The 20760-nt window shown below is 37.2% G+C and overlaps 1 protein-coding gene across 1 annotated transcript in view; it reads right to left on the minus strand.

The window, feature by feature from the left end:
* cacna1fb (calcium channel, voltage-dependent, L type, alpha 1F subunit) overlaps positions 1-20760 on the minus strand; it is a 48085-nt gene that overhangs the window by 21504 nt on the left and 5821 nt on the right. The window contains exons 4-20 of the mRNA XM_084390284.1: positions 14015-14154; positions 11920-12065; positions 9669-9821; positions 9383-9579; positions 9160-9263; positions 7855-8006; positions 6191-6265; positions 5801-5882; positions 5423-5449; positions 4676-4836; positions 4250-4475; positions 3637-3844; positions 2947-3067; positions 1452-1527; positions 957-1035; positions 802-877; positions 447-549 (exon numbers count right to left, since the gene is read on the minus strand). Of these exons, the coding sequence (XP_084246410.1) occupies positions 447-549; positions 802-877; positions 957-1035; positions 1452-1527; positions 2947-3067; positions 3637-3844; positions 4250-4475; positions 4676-4836; positions 5423-5449; positions 5801-5882; positions 6191-6265; positions 7855-8006; positions 9160-9263; positions 9383-9579; positions 9669-9821; positions 11920-12065; positions 14015-14154 (2126 nt within the window). The remainder of the gene's footprint in view (positions 1-446; positions 550-801; positions 878-956; positions 1036-1451; positions 1528-2946; positions 3068-3636; positions 3845-4249; positions 4476-4675; positions 4837-5422; positions 5450-5800; positions 5883-6190; positions 6266-7854; positions 8007-9159; positions 9264-9382; positions 9580-9668; positions 9822-11919; positions 12066-14014; positions 14155-20760) is intronic.

The following is a 20760-nucleotide window of genomic DNA, read 5'->3' on the forward strand; positions in this document are numbered from 1 at the left end:
AAAAATAAATAAATATGGCTAGTATTTTGGACCATGGTTGTCTATATTTGACTGCTGTAAAAAAGAAAAAATATTGTTTATATATGAAAAAAAATAATGTATAAATAAATTTCAAATTTTAAAGGGATAGTTAATTTTTTTTATTTTGTCATCATTTATTCACCCTCATGGCATTCCAAACCTTTTTTTCTGCAGAACACAAAAGAAGATATTTTGAAGAATGTTGGTAACCAGATAGTTTTGGTGACCAGACTTCCATTGCATAAAAAAAAAAAAAAAAAAAAAACACTGAGAAATTTCTCTTCTTTTTTGTTCCACAGAAGAAAGACATTCATATAATACACGTTCAAATGAAATGCTTAAAGAATTAAAGAATTTCACTTTTGGAGAGAACTATCTCTTTAAATGGTCAAGCATTGAGTTTGTGATTAAAACTGCACACTCACGGGTTGGTCTTGCTGAGGCAGAAGAACGCACTGCCCTCTGGGATTGGTAGAACTTTCTCTTTAGGAGGAGCAAAGTCAGCAACATTGAGCTGAGCTTTCCCTTCTTCTAGCAGAGAAGGACAGAAGGAAAGAGATATAGACAGAGAAAAACTGAGTTAATGACATCACAATCTAGCTCAGTCACCACTGTAGCCTTGAGCAGCCAACACTAAACCTCAGGATACTCCAGAGGGACTCTTAGTGCATCCTAGGATGAGTAATTACGGTCACAAATGTCTGCTAAATAACTACAAAATATTTTAGAATTAACAATCTGTTCAAAGGCAATATGGCATCTAGCAATCATAGACTTCACCTTCATCATCTCCCTCCACGTGCTCCTCTTCCTCCTCCTCCTCCTCCTCCTGCTCGTATTCATCATCCACATCCACCTGTTGAAAACAAAATGAAAGATTGACCTCAATGTGATGATTATTCAACAACAACGGCAGAAGAGCTGGATTTCCATACCTTCACCTCTTCATTCTCTCCTTCAACATCAGCCTGTTCTCCCTCTCCCTCTCCCTCTCCCTCTCCCTCTTTTTTTTCTCTGTCAGGATCAATAGATCACATATCACAATCTTTGTTTTTGCATATACAGTGGGGTCCCAAATGTCTGAAACCATTTGTCAAAAATGCTTTTTTTTTTTTCTAATTTAACTATTTGAAAATAACACTTATAGTAAAACGTTGATTTTAAAAATAACAAAGAATGTATTAGTATTTGCTTTGTCTCAATTTTGCTTTAGTGAAAGATTATTAAATCTTTCTTATTCATCAGAATGTTTTACTTTTTGTTTTTGTTTTCAGGCTTAAACTTCTATCCCATATTTTCAATGTGGACTTTTGGACCCCACGGTACATGTTAAAGAATGGTAAATGTATTCATTAATGATGTAATATTTATGGCAGTTAGAAAGAGAGATTAGTTGAGATTATATGATCTGAGATGATTTAAAAACACACTCATTCTTCTTCTCGTCTCCATCGCCTCCTGCTAAGTTGTCGACAGCGATGGCCAAGAAGACGTTTAGCAAGATATCTGAGAGAGCAGAGGTTAAGACCCAACAAACACAAATATATGACAAACCACATCCAACAGCAACAACAAAACACAGAAATGAGGATTTCTGAGGGATGGTGAGATACTGTTCGTTTTTAATCAGTGAGCAATGACATCTGTTACTAGATGGAAATAACTGCATGCCTGTAACTCATTAGCAATGCAAAGGACATAGGTTCAAATCCCAGGGAAAGCATGTATACATACAACGCAACTTAAAGGTATAGTGGAGGATTTTCTTTTTGCGGGTGGATCATCAAGACTATTGGTCCTCCTAGTTGTCAATCATTCTGGTGATATGTTTACGTAAGGCCGTCGTACGTGCTCGTCCCTAGGTAGTTTTCGCTTTCTGCGCATGTGCACTTTTGGGTGTATGTGTGTGGTGAGCTACGGTTTCAGCCATTCATTGAAGCTCGCCCGTTCTCACCGGGTTTTTTCAAAATGTCTGAGGGTCGCAAGAGAAAAAGTGTCTACGAATTCTATGACAAGAAGAGAAAGGCCTCTGAAGAAAGAAACAAGACCAGAGTGTTTTGGGGAGAATATTTCACACGCTGGCATGCGCTAAAAGCACAGGTTGGGCTTCCCACTGATGCCTCAGTCGCGAAGTTTCTACTCGACAGGTAAAGTCTGGCATGCTATTTGGAGAAATCCATTTAAAATCACTGCTAGTAAAAGTTAATGTAAGCTATGATTAGCGATGCTAGCCCTGGCACAAGTCACGCACCGCGCAGACACGGTAAACATCTCAATTTGTCTAAAGTAATTATGACCAAATGGTAAAAGGTATCACGCTGAAATGTTCTAAAACCTTGTGTGTTCATTTTTGATAATTCCAATGTGTTCACATAGTATTTATTACACAAATGCAACAAGCTACTTCTCCATTGCAGATCATGTCTTGAGTCCTCACTCAATCGATCAGTATAATAAGTAAATAAAACACGGAAGGGCATTTGACATTTTGTCTTGCATGAGTTAGAGTGTTTTTGGGAGAATATTTTACACGCTGGCATGCGCTAAAAGCACAGGTTGGGCTTCCCACTGATGCCTCAGTCGCGAAGTTTCTACTCGACAGGTAAAAGAAAGTAGGCTTGTATGAGCCATGCCAACAGCAACTTGTAAACAGAGTGTGCACGAGGAGAACTAAGCTCGTGCATGCTCTCTCGTGCACACGTTTAATAGGCGTTCCCTCTCGGGAGCAGGTAGAGTGTTGCGCATGTGCATTTTTTCAAAAAGGGGAAAATCCTCCGCTATACCTTTAAGACACTTTGGATCAAAGTATTTACAATGCATAAATGTAAATGAATTAAACTGTTGCTGTTAATTTATGATATCACATACACAGAATTAATGCATAATAAATACGCCAGTGAAACTGGTTTTAGAGGGAAAGGATACAGTTACCACAGATGAACAAAATCACAAAGTAAAGACAGACGATCATTCCAGGGAAAACCGGGCCGCCGTACGCCATGATACCATCATACATCACCACATTCCAGTCTTCACCTGTTAATATCTGTAGAGGGGGAAAATTTTATAAAATTTAACACAAAAATACCTCAGATATAATTTTTTTTTAACATTGACAAACTTTATTTTATACTTTAAAAGCACTGTGTTTCTTTAACAATTATTTCAGTTTTTATCTGTGTACTGTTTTTCTTTATTGATGAATATTTAGTGAAAATGAGAATTTCTGCTTATTAACTCTTTCCCTGCCAGCGTTTTTGAAAAAGTTGCCAGCCAGCAGGTGCATTTTTTCACAAAACGTTCATGCCCACCAGAATATTTTGTTATATGAATAGCTAACATGCTCTACTATCAAAAAAAAAAAAAAAAAAAAAAAAAAAAGTATTCTAGCTTCAAATTGTTTTTTAAATAAACACTTGAATGTGGATGTTTTAAAAAAAGTTTGAACAAATATTTCAATATTTTGAACAAAAATTGGATTCAGAACTATGATCAAAAAAGGTAGATGGAGTAGATCGAGACCATTTCATTTGGTAATGTTTGACGTTTTTGATTTATATACAGTTTAATGTTTGATGATCATGTTATTTTCATTGTTGTACGAGAGTTTATTACCTGAAAGCAGGTGAGCAGGGCCTGAGGGAAGGCATCAAAGGTGCTCCTTTTGGTCTGCGTCTCATCAAAGTTGAACTTCCCTCCGAATAGCTGCATGCCAAGCAGAGCGAAGATGATGAGGAAGAGGAAGAGCAACAGCAGCAGGGAGGCAATGGACTTCATTGAATTCAGTAGCGAGGCCACCAGATTGGACAGAGCCGTCCAATGGCTGAAGAGGACAAGTGGGGCAAGAATTAACAGGGTGGAAATGTAATGAGGAAAGACAGAAACATCAGGAGAAACAGAAAGGACCAGACTGAGAATACAAAGAATTTGCATGGGGACAGAGAATACACATGGAGGCCAACCAACACGATTTTGAAATTATTAAAAGAAATCCAATAAACGGTTTGGGTTTATAAATTATACATATTTTTTGTCATTTTTAAAATTGACATGTTAATGTTGTCTATGTAATTTTTAGAAAATAACAAATTGTTTTTAGACATGTTCCGAATTTGAGTGACAGTGTTGCAAACATTAGAAACCTCATATAAAATAGTTTCTTAAAAATGAAAGTGTTTCCCATTTTGTACCCATTCATGTAAGAAGCAAGTTTAAGAGGCCTGAGTACCGTGTGACTTTGAAGATCCGAAGCAGGCGGACGCAGCGCAACACTGAGATGCCGAGAGGTGGCATGATCTCCAGCTCCACCAAAACGGTCTCCAGAATCCCACCGCACACGACGAAACAGTCGAAACGGTTGAAAAATGCAACAAAATATCCCCGCAACTCCAGACTGTACATTTTCAACAACATCTCCACTGTGAACAACGACAGGAGAACCTTATTGGCAATGTCTATGAGAGAGACAAAAAGAAAGAGAGGCGGATAAATAGATCAATCATTTTTGTCAACATGTAAGTTCATTCATTGGTAACACCAGACTCAGCAACACAAAAAACATCTGCTAATAGAAGTCTATGAATAAAAGTGTGGCTGGTGCTGTGGGACAGTACACGTTATGTCAGCAAGGTGATGTTTGGCAACAGCTACATACCCTGAATTTCAGTGAGCCACTCTGGTTGGTTATAATGTTCTGAGGCACTGAGAGCTGTGTTGAGGAAGACCAGGATCAGCACCACCCAATAGAATGTCACAGATTTCACTGCTGTACGACAGTTTCTTCGAATGCAGCGGTTCCAGCGGCGCAGGGCACGACTAAGTGAACACACACAAAAAATTCGCCTATAATCACTATATACATTTTATATTATAGTAAAAAATATATGCATATTATGATATATATATGTTTATTATTTTACCAAAATATACATATTGTTATGATATACATAAAATCCAAACAATAAGTCATGAACCATGTGATCAGAGCCGTTTTAGAGGGCATGTAATAATTCTAAAAAATTATTGTTGGTTTAACTTTAAAAAGTAAGTTACCTTGTTGCCTTAAAATTTTGAGTTCATTGAAATAAAACATTTGAGTTAATACAATGAAGCAGATTGGTTTAATAAATAGAAACTCAAAATATTATGTTATCTGAACCACATTAAAGTTGATTTGACAGAAGAAAAAAGGTTCAAATAACAAATCATGAAAATACTTTTTTCCCCCATTGATACATTGTTTCTTCTTGTTTTGAGCATAAATCTCACTAAATTTAGCTAATTTATGCTGTAACTAAGAATTAAAAACTGTCTGCAAGTGTATTTCCCAAAGTAAAGTTTACTATACATCTAGACTAGTAGGTAAACACTGAACCACGAGTTTGTCCTCACAACGACTCACCAGCAGGGGATCTTCATAATGCGAGCACTGAAGTAAAAGAACAGTGGACAAAACAAAATGAAACGACAATGAGATCACAGACAATCACAACACAGAGCAATTGGCAAAATGTAAACACTGATGCATTGCGTTTAACAAAGATCCAGTTCAGATACTGAATCAAAGACAGCCGAAGAAGCCCAGAGTAATGAACTGACTTGCAAGAGCACAAAGAATACAAAGAAAAGAGAACATAATGAGCCGCAACTGAGAAATTTAGAGATGACACTCCATTATGGCTGATAACAACTTCCATTAGCAAGCCAGCATGACAACACAATGAAAAAAGTTGTTTCTAATTATAGTGGGTATGTATGTGTGAGTATATATATGCATTACCAGCAAGCAGCACAACAATCTGTGTGTTCCTCATCTATGTTTTCAGTGTTCTCGGAAGCTGTTTCACTGGCTGGAAGACTTGCTATAGCGAATGAAAAACAGGAAGAAAGTGAAAGATACACAGAGACAGAAAAGGACCGTAAAAAAGAGAGGTGTAAGAGAGACAAAGAGAAAAAAAAATGTCGGCCACACATTGGCACAGTTTTGGAGAAAAGCAATCTCTCTGAAATAGGGTCAAAGCACTTAATATGGGTCCAACAGAGAGATGTGATTTCTAGCCCCAGATGTAAATCATACAATTAGACCAGACAAAGTTGAGGGGGGCTATATATAGTACAGCGGGGCAGTGAACAGTGAAGAGGTCATGCGTTTCATTCTGATTGGCCGTACCGTGGGTTTCGTTTGAGTGGCTGAACCAGCCGAATTTCCCCCTCTTCTTATCAGCTAGGTCACGCAAGGTCACACCTGAGGGAGATTGAAAGATCGAGAGAGAGAGAAAAGAGTGAGAGACATGGAAAAATGGCAAAAGTGTGGCAGGTGGGGAAAGTTTTACCTCAAAACATCAACGATGAGATGAAATGTTTAATTTATTAACCGTATATCGGGAACTCATTTAAAAGGTGAAATGTGTTATTTCTGGCAATAGTGACTCTAAACTGATCTGCAAGAATAATGATTCATACTTTTGAGTATGGGCAGTGATATTTTAGTATTATTCAAGAACTATAATTGTAATCTGTAGATGAACACGCACAAATCAGAATTAAGTCTTTTTAATAAACCAGGAGAAAATCAACGAGGGTAAGCTCCGCCCCTGCCTTCATCTTCAGGCAGGAACTGCAAGTGTCTTCTACCCTCCGGATTTGGATTACGGACTTGGGGCCTACGCCAAAGAACTTTAACATTTCATTTTGCATTCAAACTGTTAAATAAATCGTACTCATTCGTTCTCTTGCCTCCCAAGTCTTTCTGGTAGAACTGAGAGGAACTAAGGGCTTAAATACACAGAGTGAGGTTATTAACTGGAACAGAACCAGGTGCGTGATAAATTAGAGACCATGGAAACTAATAACGACCAGGAACACAGGCAAAACGGGAACAGGGAAAACTAAATCAAAACACAATGAAACTAAACAGACTTAACCCTGATAATTATATTATTTATTAATATTTTGAAAGATTTTATTTTTATATTTTCTGGTTTTCATTTTAATTTTAAAGTTTTTTTATTCTATATGGATATAATTTATTTTTATTCCAGTTTTACTTTGGGTAATTTAGTACTACTTTAACTAATTTACTTCAAATTAAAATTATTTTATTTCAGTTAGCTGTCAAGTTTCATTTAATATATATTTTAACAAAAACAGCACTGGTCCAAGCACCCCATGGGGCCATAAGCAGGTGTTTATGGGTGCTAAAAATACAAAATGTATTTTTGAAGGGAAGTCAGAGTAAACATTTTTACTTAAATGTGTTTTAGCACTTTTCAATATTTCACAACATATTTAGAATATTTTATATTATTACTGTTTAATTTTGCTGGTGTTTCAGACTGGTCTGAAATCCTGAGATTAATCATGACTATTTTATTCTATTGACAACCATAGTTTTAAACAGTAAGAAAAAAAATACATCTAACATTAACAGTATATATATTACTTTGGTCTTAGTCTGTATTATATTATGCTTACTATGTCTCTCATTCCATGTAAATGAATCTTCATACATTCAATTATGTAGCTGCCATAATATTTTAGGTAGGGATACAAATCACAAGGGGATACAAATATTTGGTGCCCTTGGGATCAAGAAGTAAAAAAAAAAAAAAAAAAAAAAAAAAAAAACCGGTCTTACTTGACTTATTATTGTCTCTGTATGGTAAACTGGGATAGGGGAAACTATTATCATATAAAAAATACATACATTACACAATTAATCTTGATTGATGTGCTCAATGTGCTTGAGTGTGTATATCAATCATGTTTCTACAATGAACAACTGATATCAAGGACAAAGGGTTCTAAAGGGTGGAACAGAGGAAGAGATCTCACGTCTGTTTCCGTCTTCGTCAAACTCATCTATGTCCTCAGCCTGAGTGATCCAGTCCATATATCCAGACAGATCCTCCTCCATCTGCTGTTTCTCACGGAGCTTCTGAAAATCTCCACGAGCTTTCGCCTTCTCTCTCTCCTTAGAGAATTCTCTACACACAAGTATAGCTTGTTAGACAAGCAAAACAAACACACACACACAATGCAGAGGCAAAAAACACACTGTGGACTTTCACACTCTGTTTAACGAAGGGGAAGCTGCACGAGGTGGTATCTTTGGGGAATTCTGTGCGCTTTGGAACAGTCTGCAGGAAATCAGACTCCGCAAATCTGCTGCTCTCAGCATCTGGGGATTGTTCCATTCAGGTGAGTAAAAACACTAACATCTGATATCTCTGTTAAATAATCACTCACACAGACATACAAAGTTATGATGCGCAGGTATGATGGTATGATGTCATGAAATGATGAAGGCTTAGCACATGAATTAATTGGGATATGGACAAACTGTTTTAATCAATAAATTGTCCCATGTGATGTATTGATTCAGAGATAAGGCAGAAGTATTTGCTGTTTCCCAAGTCAAAATTGCAATGTAGAAACATTATTATTAGACATATGCAAAAATTAACAAAAACAACTGCATACCGAGTTGCTATGCATCTATTCATCAAAAATCCAGATTTTTTTTTTATCATGGTTTCCACAAAAATATTTTTTGTGAACCAAATGATTTAGAATGATTTCTGAAGGATCATGCGACACTAAAGACTGAAGTAACGACTGCTGAAAACTCAGCTTTGCCATCACAGGAATAAATTACATTTATATATTCAAATAGAAAACAGTTTTTTTTTTTATGGTAATAATATATCATTACTGCTTCTACCATATTTTTGATCAAATAAATTGAGGAGCATAAAAAAACTTCTTTAAAAACATTTAAAAAATATTGTTGCTCCCAATCTTTTGAACAATTGTGTATATGTCAAGTATGATGATGCAATATTTTAGCTGGAACATTTTCATTTTGAGTTCAAAGGGTTCCTGGTTAGAATCCCAACCCTAACCCTTGATATATCAGCAGTGGGAAAACTGCTCCTGTAGCTCAAACAGAAGAGCATGACAGTAGCAACGCCAAAGGATGTGAGTTTGGCCAGAAAATGCATAAACTGCTAAAATGCATATTCTGAATCAATGCTTTGGGTATTAAATGAAGTGATAGGGACTAAATCAGCCATGGCAAAATCACCCATAGACACTTTCCACCAAACATTCACATAATTATCTATCCTATAAACTCACCCGCTCAACACACCCAACACAAGGTTGAGAACAAAGAAGGATCCAAAGATGACCAGGCTAACAAAGTAAACCCACGGCAACTCAAACCCAATAGCATCATTCATCTACAGAGATGAACAGGCAAGCAAAAGCAACAATATTAGTGTCATACACAATCACTTCCTTAAAATATAATTATGACCCGTTACAGTCAAGCTGAAGACCATGTATACGGCTTAGTTACCCAGTACAGGACGTCTGTCCAGCCTTCCATTGTGATACACTGAAAAACTGTTAACATGGCAAAGAAGAAGTTATCAAAGTTAGTGATGCCACCGTTAGGTCCTTCCCACTTTCCCCTGCACTCAGAGCCATTGATATTGCACTGACGTCCATGACCCGCAAACGCACATGGGAGTGGTTCATCGTCTGCATAATTTTCTGAAAAAATAAGAGAGAGACACAGATGGAGGAAGACAGAGAGTGACAGAAAACGCACATAAATATTTTATGTGAGTATGTGTGGATACCTGTGCTTATATAAAAGCAGGTGCGATGCATTCGTCCGATGAAGAGCTCCAGTCCAATGATGGCGTAAATGATGATGACAAAGAGGACAAGCAGAGAGATGTGCAACAGGGGAACCATTGCCTTCATGATGGAGTTTAACACAATCTGCAGGCCTGCACACGCACACACAGACACACACAGAGCAGAAAAATCATGGCCTTCACAATGGAGTACAATCTGTAAACCGAAACCTATATTTTGTACAAGAGAAAATAATTCCCATTCTGTCTGTTTATGTCCATTATATCAATTTAGTATTTGGTCTTTTGGCAAAAAAGTACTTTAAAGGCACACTATGCAAGATTTCTACCTCAATATAACAGCTTCGAAATCATTTTGATGGTAAACGAATTCGTAGTAGGGCGAATCATCCCGATAACAAAGCCGGGGGGGGGCGCCACTGGCAAAACCGTCACATACATCAACAACATATGAAGCAGCATCTATGGAAGACACTAGCATGCATTTCAGACATGAATCATGGCAGAGTCGACGAAGAAAACGAAGAAAGCTCGGTCGGGAGAGTGCAGAGACGGCTCTGCGTGAGTGGTATTTACGACAGTAACGTTAAATCCAAGTACTCCACAGCGACTCTAGGGGTCGCTGTTTGAGAAAAACAGAAACTGCATAGTGTGCCTTTAAATGTACACTATGTAACTTTTGGCCCTCTAGTGGTTAAACAACAAAACTGCATGCATTTTGCAGATGAACATTGTTTTGGTTGTGCTTAAGCTCTGTATGACTGTGCAGATGAATATGGTTATCTCAGTGCTCATAAAACATTATCTACTAGGCTTAAGAGATATAACTAGTTTAGATGGAAAGGATCTCAGACTGACTAGCTGAAGACGTTACTCTAGCTGTACCCATAAATAGACACGGTACTTTCTTGAAAATAAATTCCAGCACAGCACAACAACTATAATGAAATGACCCTTCACAATAGATAATGCTTTACAATGAACTCTGTTAGAGAGCTACATATGACAATTTATCTGTATAATAAAATACATTTCTCATCTGTTGAGTAATAAAAACACCATTTCTGCATCACTTACAACATTTCAAATCCTTCAGTTCTTGCCATCTCTGAAAAGCCAAGCCACATAGCGTACATAGCGTATCTTTAAACTAGTTACCTACTCGGTGGTTTAAGTCTTGTTTGTTTCTGTGGTTAATTATCATCAGCTGTATCTTAGTTCCTGATTATCCCCTGCATATATACTCCCTGTTCTGTTTAGTCCTTTGTCGGTTATTGCCTTATTCAATGTGGTTGTGTTCCGTATTAAAGTCTTCGGAAACCGGAGCACCCTGAAGAAACCCACGCTGACACGGGAGAACATAAAAACTACACACAGAAATGACTCCTGGCTCAGCTGGGCCTCGAACCAGGGACCTTCTTGCTGTGAGGCGACAGTGCTACCCACTGAGTCGCCGTGCCGCCTAATAGCATTACAGGAGCACACAGTGAGGAATTTTTAATGTGTGTTTTCCTGTAAATGTAATGGGTACATGAATGAGAAGAAGTGTCCTCATTCAATGTCATCTTGCCTCACTGGGAGACTTGCCAGGATAACCGTGGGGGTGAGCACATGAGGGGGAGATACCATCGTACATGCCGGTAGGCAGGAAAGTTCCACATCAGAGCTTCTAATAGTACTGTGGTGGAATAAGTCATTGACTGTTCCGTGTTCCAGGATACACAACCCTGTTTTCTGCTATCCTCACCAGTAAAGTAGCTAATGGAATTGTGTTTTCAGCACCACGGACAGTGTTCTTTGAAACCGTCCTCTTATCATTTTAGTATTGTAAAGACACAATCAATAATGGCCCTTTGGTTAGTTGGTCAGTGATTCAGGAGTGTGTAGCCGTGGATCTGATTTTGAAATTACTGCGAAACAGAACAGCCTCTGGGTGCAACGATGAGTCAAGCTCATCTGGTGAGGACACTGAAATCTACAGGTCTAAATTTTCATGACATTAGAGAGGTCATGCTACACCAGCCCCCTGATGATCGCTGCACTAATATCATAACTGCACAAAACACCACTCCATACAAATATCCATAGAGACTGTTTTCTCTCTCAGAATACATTCTTAATCAGTAACACTCTTGAGTGGGTGATACACCACTGCTGAATAGTTCATAGCAATTTACACCAGATTTTACTAACTTGTTTCCTTATTTTTCTATTACAAACACAAACTCACTGGGCACTCCTGAAACCAGTCTGAGGGGTCGTAGGACTCTGAAGGCTCGGAGGGCTTTGACATCTAGACCTCCAGGTTTCCCCGGCGTATGGGATGTTGTTTCACCGGACTTATGTGTAACAGTCTCTAATACCACACTGAACAACCTGCAAAAAACAAACAAAAAAACATAACTATGGTTGAATAAATATTTCTAAAATACTAAAATGTGTAATTGACTTTAAACAATTAATATTACATTTAAAAGGATGATCTTTTGAGTTGTTACTTTCAAATTTGAACTTTGAATATTCATTGAATCAAAGATAAAAATGGACATTTGAATACAGGAGTTCAGGTTTTTACAACAAGGTCATATGTTAAATGTTTATACATTACATTATTAAATTAATATGTAGAGTCTATGAATATTTGGTTTAATTTTACACTTTACACCAAAATTAGATGTCATTTAGTCATGTTAGTGACTGAAGCTATTGATTATGACATGACAAATTATTGACAAAAAAAAGATACGCTTATCAAAAGAAAGAACAACTATGACTAAAACGAAATAAAAACTGTAAAGATGAACACTGGAACTGGCCTAAGAGCTTATGCTCAAATGAAACATACAGCGTAATCAGCGTAGTCCAGTTCTCCAATGACAGCCAGTGAATCAGTATAGTCTGATTCCCAAACGAATGATTCTTTTGAGCTTGTTCTTTTTAGTGAATCAAAAACATACTGAGACCAGTGTAGCTCGATTCCCGAACGAATGATTCTTTTGAGTGTTTTTATTTTATTTTTTTACATTGACCAGTAAAGCCTGATTCTCAAACTAACCACTATTATGATTTGGTTCTTTTTAGTAGGCCTAACATTGACCAGTAAACCCCAAAAATACTCTTATGAGCTGTTTTTTCTAGTGACATTTACCAATTAAACCTGATTCCCGTATGAATGACTCTTATGAGCTGGTTCTTGTTAGCGAATCAAAACATACATCATGACCACTGTAGTCGGATTCCCAAATGAATGCCTCTTATGAACTTGTTCTTTTTAGTGAATCAAAAACATACAGAGTGACCATTGTAGCCTGATTCCCAAACAAATGACTCTTATGAGCTGGTACTGAAGTGAAGTTCTTTTTAGTGGACTGGAAACATACTGCATGACTAGCGTAATTTGATTCTCCAACGAATGGAGTGAAGTGTTGTGGAAGCTGGCTGGGCCATAATATTCGTGGCACCCATCCCAGCTATGTGTGCTTTCATGCATACACATGTACGCACAAATACTCTTAGGATGGCATCATCAGTATTATAAGCAGAAATAATATGATGTGTAATACCGTGTGTTTGGAACAGATCCACCTGCCCATTAGCGGTTCTGCCTGTGAGCTTAGTGAAATCTCTAATCAATACTAAAAAAAGCTCTCAAAATTATACTCAAAAAGATGCTAAATGACTGAGACAGTCATCTTCTTTTAGATAATTAACCATCACTTTGACCAACTGGCCATTAATGACCCCAGAACAGCTGTTTAGTCCCATTTTAGCAGGACAGACAGAGCTCTGGGGATTGTCGCTCTTTAAATACACTCTATGGTGTTCACAGGAAGAAAATGAGTTTAAGCAGTGGCATACTATGAAAGATTGATTATTTTTTAGTGCATGTAATGTTTATTTACTCTTTTCACATACACACACATTCACCACAGTGCCGTAAAGCCTGGTGTGTGAAATTAAGGGTAGCGCCTAGTCTCTGTAGGTCAGATTAAGACACAAAGAGAGAGCGAGCTGGAGAGAGGATTGACAGCCAGATCTGACCAGATAATCCGAGAGAGAGAGCAAAATGGAAAGGTTGAGAAAAGGGAGAAATGAGGAAAAAGGGGGTAAAGAGAACAGCAGGACAAGAGGAGAATTGTGAATAAGAGAGCTGTTGGCCATAACACAACCTGAATAAAAATCAGCTATGAAAATTAATATGCAAGTGAATCATGGGAGGAAAGGCAGTGATGTCACTCCAGGTTATTATGACTCATTTTTAAATAAAAAAGACAGTAAATAAACAAGTGGGATGGATGAGTAGAGTGGCAAAAATGGTGCCGTACCCTACAATGACGATGACAAAGTCCAGTAAATTCCAACCATTGCGGATGTAGGAGCTCGGGTGCATGACGAGGCCGTACGCCAGGATCTTCATAAATGTCTCGATGGTGAAGATGATCAGAAACACATATTCGACTTGCTCCTGAGAAGACACAGAGGGAAGAGATATACATTTATAGATATATTATAGAATATTTATATAAGACTTAGAATAGAACATTTTTATATAGTCTAATAATAAAATGATATTAGCAAAAATAGGAAACAATCATTTTATTGGATAATATTGGCCTGATTAGTTTGTGACCAATAATTTAGATTATTGTCGCCGTCGGGCAGAAACCTCAAATCTCCAAAAACGCTATTTTTTATATAGTTAGTACACTGTTTTGTCAAAGTTGATATTGTGGCTTTATATGTGGTCAGACACGCACAAGTGTCATTATGTTATTAACATTTGACGAAAATCAAGCTCAAATGGAGTTACGAGGTTTCTGACCAGCAAATTTTCATTGGTTAGATATTTGGAAAACCAACAGACAACTTTATATAAATTTAAACTTTTAATACAGTTTTAAAAACTTTTACACAAAATGTCTTATAAAAAAATTATAGTTTTAAAAAGTTATATATATATATATATATATATACATATATATGCACACAGTTTTAAAAGTACAAATATTCGATGTAGTCTCTCAATTAAAATGGTCACAAACCTGCAAGAAAACCTGTGTCACACAAATCATATGATCAAATCAATATTCTAAGCATATAATAAATAATCATATTAAATTGTTGTCAGTAAAAAATTAGGCTGTATATTTAGGTGTATGTACATGTGTGCACTGGTATGACCCCATGACCCCTGTTCACAATACAGTAAGCGAGAGAGACAAAGTCTAGAGCTGCAGCTGGACTTCAAAATGGGGAATCTGCAAGCGTTTCAAAAGATTACTAATCTGTCAGCCTCTCTTTCTCTTCCTCCCTCTCTTTTGCCGACAGTCTATGCACAGTGCGGCACACTTGTGTGCATACACACTCCCTCCATATATACAAACATATACAGACAAAACAACAAAATACCCACAAAAAAACCACACCATCTGTGTAAGACTGTGATAGAGGTGGAAGAATAATACCATATGGACAATAATAACCGCATATGCACACACTGCTGTACTTGATTTGATGTAAAGTGGCATACAGCATAAACTTCCATTTGCTGGACCGTATGTCTCTGTCTGAAGTATGCAGAAGGTTTTTGCACACTGACAGGAACAGAATGTCATTGAACTATTTCTAAAGCTCTCAACTGCATATTCCCTTTCCCTGCTCATATTCCGAGCAGAAAGACCATGGCAACATTCAAAACATATCTTTTGCATAATTTTGTACAATAATGATGGATGAAAATAGTAGGGCTGTGAATTAAAAAGATTGTAATAGTATAATTAAGATAAAAAATAATACCAGGCAAATAAATGCAAATAATTGGCATATATAATAATAATAATAATAATATATAAATATATATTTTGGATTGCTGTAGGCAAGTGATGATGATAATAATGATGATAATGATAGTAATTTTAAAGAATTTTAGTTTGATATATTTTATAAAATATGCATTTCTGCTATTGCCGTGGGCCAGAATGGAAATAAGGAAATAAGTTATATTTTGACTTCTAAAGTCACTTTCTGTTGATTCAATGTTTTACTTGACTCCCACAATAGTTTAACATCTTTTAATTATCTTTCCTTAGGGGATTTTCTAAGCATATATTGATAAGTGCAATTAATTGCAATTAATTCATCTGCAACTCGTGTAATTATTTCAATTAAAATTTGCAATCAACTGTCAGCCCTAATTATTAGACATGCAAGCTCAGAGTGCTGAATGCCTTTGAGTAATGAACCGAAGACAACGGAAACCAAGATGATGGACAGCAAAATATAACAAACAATATGGCATAGGGAAAGACCAACCGGCTTTTTGAGAGAGACTGACAGCAAACACACACACACACACACTCATTAAATACATGCCCCCTCCTTTGCACCTGGAATCCAGGATGTGGCTTTAAGCATCAGAACAAAGATGGAGAGCGAAAAAGAGAGAGAGGGAGAGAGAGAGAGAGGGATGGGGTGATGGGGGAAGGGTGATGAGAGACAGGGGAGGAAGAGTAAGCTGCTTATCAGGACCAAGAGCATTTAGAGCAGCCAAACGAACAGGCAGCTACAATCTCTCCTGACCACCACTCTTTCTGCTCTCGCTGTCTTTATAACCCTCCCTGTCTCTTTCACTTTCACATCATTTTGTTGTCTTCTTGTCCTCCAAAAACTAAAAGAAGACGACAGTGCAGGTGGATTTGATTGAGCTTGCATTGTGAGCGCATCTTTAAAAAACTGAGCTTAATATTAAATTCACATTATGCATTAATCTTTTATCCGTTTTCGTTGTAAGCTTGGTTCTGCTGTGGGCACTTTTGGTACTGTGAACTTTAGCTTCACCCCAATTTGAAAATTATATAATCATTTACTCACCATCTTGTCTTTTTTTCTGTGTAACATAGACAAAGATATTGTTTTGTTTTTACGATGAAAGTCAATGCTGTTTGGACACATTCTTCAAAGCATCTTTTCTGTTCCGCTGAAGAAAGTCATACAAGTTTGGAACAAAAGGAAGATAATGACAGAATTTTCTTTTCTTTTTTTAGTGAACTATCCCTTTAAATTCCTGTGAACACACTTTTAACATACTTTTTTCTCTTTAAACTCACTAGTTGAGTTGATTAACAATGTCCAACAGTGGGCATACATGCATCATCTGTAAGCTGTAATTTTCCCTCTTGAACCATCAAGGAAATATAATAAGTGCAATGGAAATAGGCTAAGCACTATAAACTTCATATCACTGCATCTGCTACTGAGCATGCCCAGTGAGAAGCACTGTGACTGGGGGAATACCCATAAGCCCTTGCACTTGAATAATTTCATTATGTTTGTTTGTTTGGTCATGGGACTAATGAGGACATATTATTTCAAATTAAAAGATGTTTAGCTCTATTAATTGATTTTATGATGTTTTAATTTTTTTTTAATTGTTTGTTATCTTTAAGTCACTATTAGGATCATTATTGTTCCCTTTGCAAAAATTTCTTGATTTGTTTTTGATTCATTAAACTAAATGGTTCTAAAGCAGGGCAAAAACTAAAGCTTGCTAACTGCACTCAAAATGTCTGATCTCAGGAATATGCAGTATTTTCATTTAACCTCAAAATATGAGCTGTCAAAATAAATGCATGTAAAAAAAATTTTTTTTAAAGCTTATTGTATAATGTTCCTAAAAAGCACAGGCCAACTTTATTTTTTTAAGTTATTTGCCCTGACACTGAATAAACTGTTTATTAACTCTTAATAAAGCCCTTAAAGGGTCATGAAACCCTAAACAATTTTTTGAGGTGTTAACAAATATGTACAGGTTGCACATCAATGAAAACAACTATAGCACTCATCACGTTTATTATTAAAGGGAAAGCGGTTTTTTTTTTTTTTTTTTTTTTGGCAAAAGTTGAACCAACTTCACGAAATGTGATGTACAGTACATGTGTTAATTGGCTGTGGTGAGTGGTGATTGGCTGCCGTGGCCAGAGAGTATGCGTACATCATCAGTTTCTGAGCTTTTCTCCACATTATTCATGAGAATCAACTCTTTTAATCCAATCACTGCTCTTTATTATTTACGAGATCGCATTACGGCGGAGAATTCAAATGTTTCAGCTCTGATGTTCACCTCTGCCGTTCTCTAACCGTTCAGCTTTGAGTCTGTGTGTCGTAAGTGTATGCTACTTTTTTAGGTTTACTAATTTTTAGGTTTCCTTTGATAGTTAAGGCGCATAGTGTGTGTCATGACTGGCAAACATGAAGGCGACAACACGCCATTACATTTACACAGAACCAAAGCTTACTTTACACATCAGCACTAATATTTTGCTGCCTAGAAAGCACTGGTATTTTCCTCTGGAAATGCAAATCTAGTCTATATGCAATCCAGCAAGTGAATATTACAACCCCACAAAAACTCTGGAAGAAAACACTGTCATTCGCTAATTAGTCCGTGCTACACTGTGATCTCTCATCCGGGTTGCACATTCTGCCCTGTTGTTCCCCTTTTGTCACTTCAGTGTCACTTCTCTTACATTTGAATGCAAATTCTATCTCTATAAAAAGAAAGTGATTCTCTGATGGGACAGACATGAGGCAGTGCCCGAGGGGGGTCGTGTCTAGAGTCCTGATCGCATTTGGTCTCCTCTCTCTCATTTCCTCTCTTTCTCTTCCTGTTTCTCTCACACAAGCCTTAGGGAAGATCCCCTCCACTACAGAACTTCACAACACGTCGAGCATTTCAGTACGAATGGGGCACAGTCACACACGCCTGTACACTCGAGATGACAGCGGGACAAACTATGAAGCTCACATGGATAATTCGGTAAAGTCCAGTGAAAGTGCTAGTGTGCCGCGATGCGGAGAAAGGATTTCTGGACTTAAACGAAAGGTGTTTTTATTTGGTCCAACCCCTACTAAGAAACAATAGCTAGCGGCGCTTCTCTTTCGTTTACGATTTCTCTCTCATCTCAGTGACCTTTGCATGCCGAGGTGAAGCTGTAATGTGCACAAGCTCATGCAGCCTCGCATTGTGGCATGCCTCACTGCAGCCGTGGAGAAAAACGCCGATTTGTTTCCTTAATGCCACTAACTTGCAAGCAAATTAAAGCCCTGTAGTCTCAGACACAGGTGCCGAGATAAACATCACAGTAACGCAGGATGCTGGTAAAAGTGTTTAAAGGGAAAGTTGACCCAAAAATGAAAATTATGTCACCATTTACTCATCCTCTTGTCAAGAAAAAAAAATGTTTTATTGCCCATGACTTTCAAAATATAGAAGTAAGTAAGTGATACAGATTTGGAACAACATAAGTAAATAATAACGGAATTTTCTTTTTTAGGTGAACTATTTCTTTAAGAATGGCTACTGAGTGGATCAAATGTGATGCTCTCTGATGGGTTACAATGAGAGGTTGTGGGAGATGAGGAGGATTACAGAGTAATACAGCATCATCAAACAGCAACAAAAAAAAGAAGGATTTTCACATCAAAATGGCACCTGATTTTCAAATTGTGAAGTTCAAAGTACAAAGCTTCCAGAAATTTCTGAAACTGGAACAGCAGTAGGAATCGAAATAGTGTGGCTGAATTGAGTCACATGACAAAACTCTCCTGCTTGAGGCGAATGCCCCTTTATGTGTGTTTCTCTGGGATTTGTGTGTATTTTCAGAGGGATAACTACATACACACTACTGTTTAAAAGTTTGGGGTCAGGAAGATTTAATTCATTTTTCATTTGATCAGCAAGGATGCATTCAATTGATCAAAAGTGACAGTAAAGACATTTAAAATGTTAAAATGCTTAAAATTTGCATATCTAAAAAAAAAAGCGCATAACAGTTTCCCAAAAGAATTAAGCAGCACAACTGTTTTCAACATTGATAATAATGAGAAGATTGTAGTAAGATTGAGTAACGGCTGCTGAAATTTCTGCTTTACCATCGCAGGAATAACCTAGATTTAAATATATATTAGAATAGAAAACAGTTAAGGTCCTTGCACACTGAGTCCCAAATTTTCGTGTGTGTTTTTTCGTATTCGTCACTCGGTGGCTCTGAATTGTCAAAACACCTCTCAAAGTGCTTGCTACGGATGCGAAAAACGCAGAAAATCAAACCCGATCCGAATTTTTTTATGACGGACAAAAGTTTCGTTGGCAGTGTGTAAACGAGATTGACACAACGTGACGTGCAGCGTTGATGAGCATAAGAGACATTTCAAAAACATTCAAAAGTATTAATTATTCCAAATTGTTGAACAGAAGAGTATATTCTAAATAGCTTGGAAAGTACTGTAAATTGTTATAGATTTGATTTAAGTGCCAACAAATGTCTTTCTTTGAAACGTCTCCACTTTCTGTTTAACCCTTGTGTGGTGTTCATATTTTTGTTATTCAGCCAGTGTTCATGCATGGGTCTTGTGGACCCGCTGCATTTTGGGGTTTTTAATTCAACACAATCAAACAATTTTATGTTAAAATACTCAACAGATGTTTACTTCATCCCAATTACAAGCAATATAAACAGCATATATGGTTATTATTTTCTCTTTACCTTTGTTAGATCACATTTAAGAATTGCAACCTTGTGCGGGAACGGCAGGGGTAGAAACACAAAACTCACTCTTGCACAATCTCTCTCTCTCACACACACACACACTCACGCACGCACACACACACACACACACACACACACACACACACACACACACACACTTGGATATTTGGTTTACGGGGACCCTCCATAGGCGTAATGGTTTTTCTAATGTACAAATTGTATAATCTATCCCCCTACACTAACCCTACCCCTAAACCTACCAATCACAGAAAGCTTTTGGCATTTTTTGAATTTCAAAAAACACCATATATAGTATGTTTTTTTAAGCCGTTTGGTTTATGAGGATACAGATGTCCTCATAAACCATGATTATGTTGTAATACCCATGTCATTATACACATTTGTGTCCTCATAAACCATATACAAGAACACACACACACACACAATAACAGCAGGCCCTGACAGGAGGAGGACAGAGTAAAGGTACACAGGACCTACAATTTCCACACTTTTATTAGCCCCGG

Source organism: Rutilus rutilus, assembly GCF_951802725.1.
Source record: "Rutilus rutilus genome assembly, chromosome: 19".
NCBI classification, from domain to species: Eukaryota; Metazoa; Chordata; class Actinopteri; order Cypriniformes; family Leuciscidae; genus Rutilus; species Rutilus rutilus.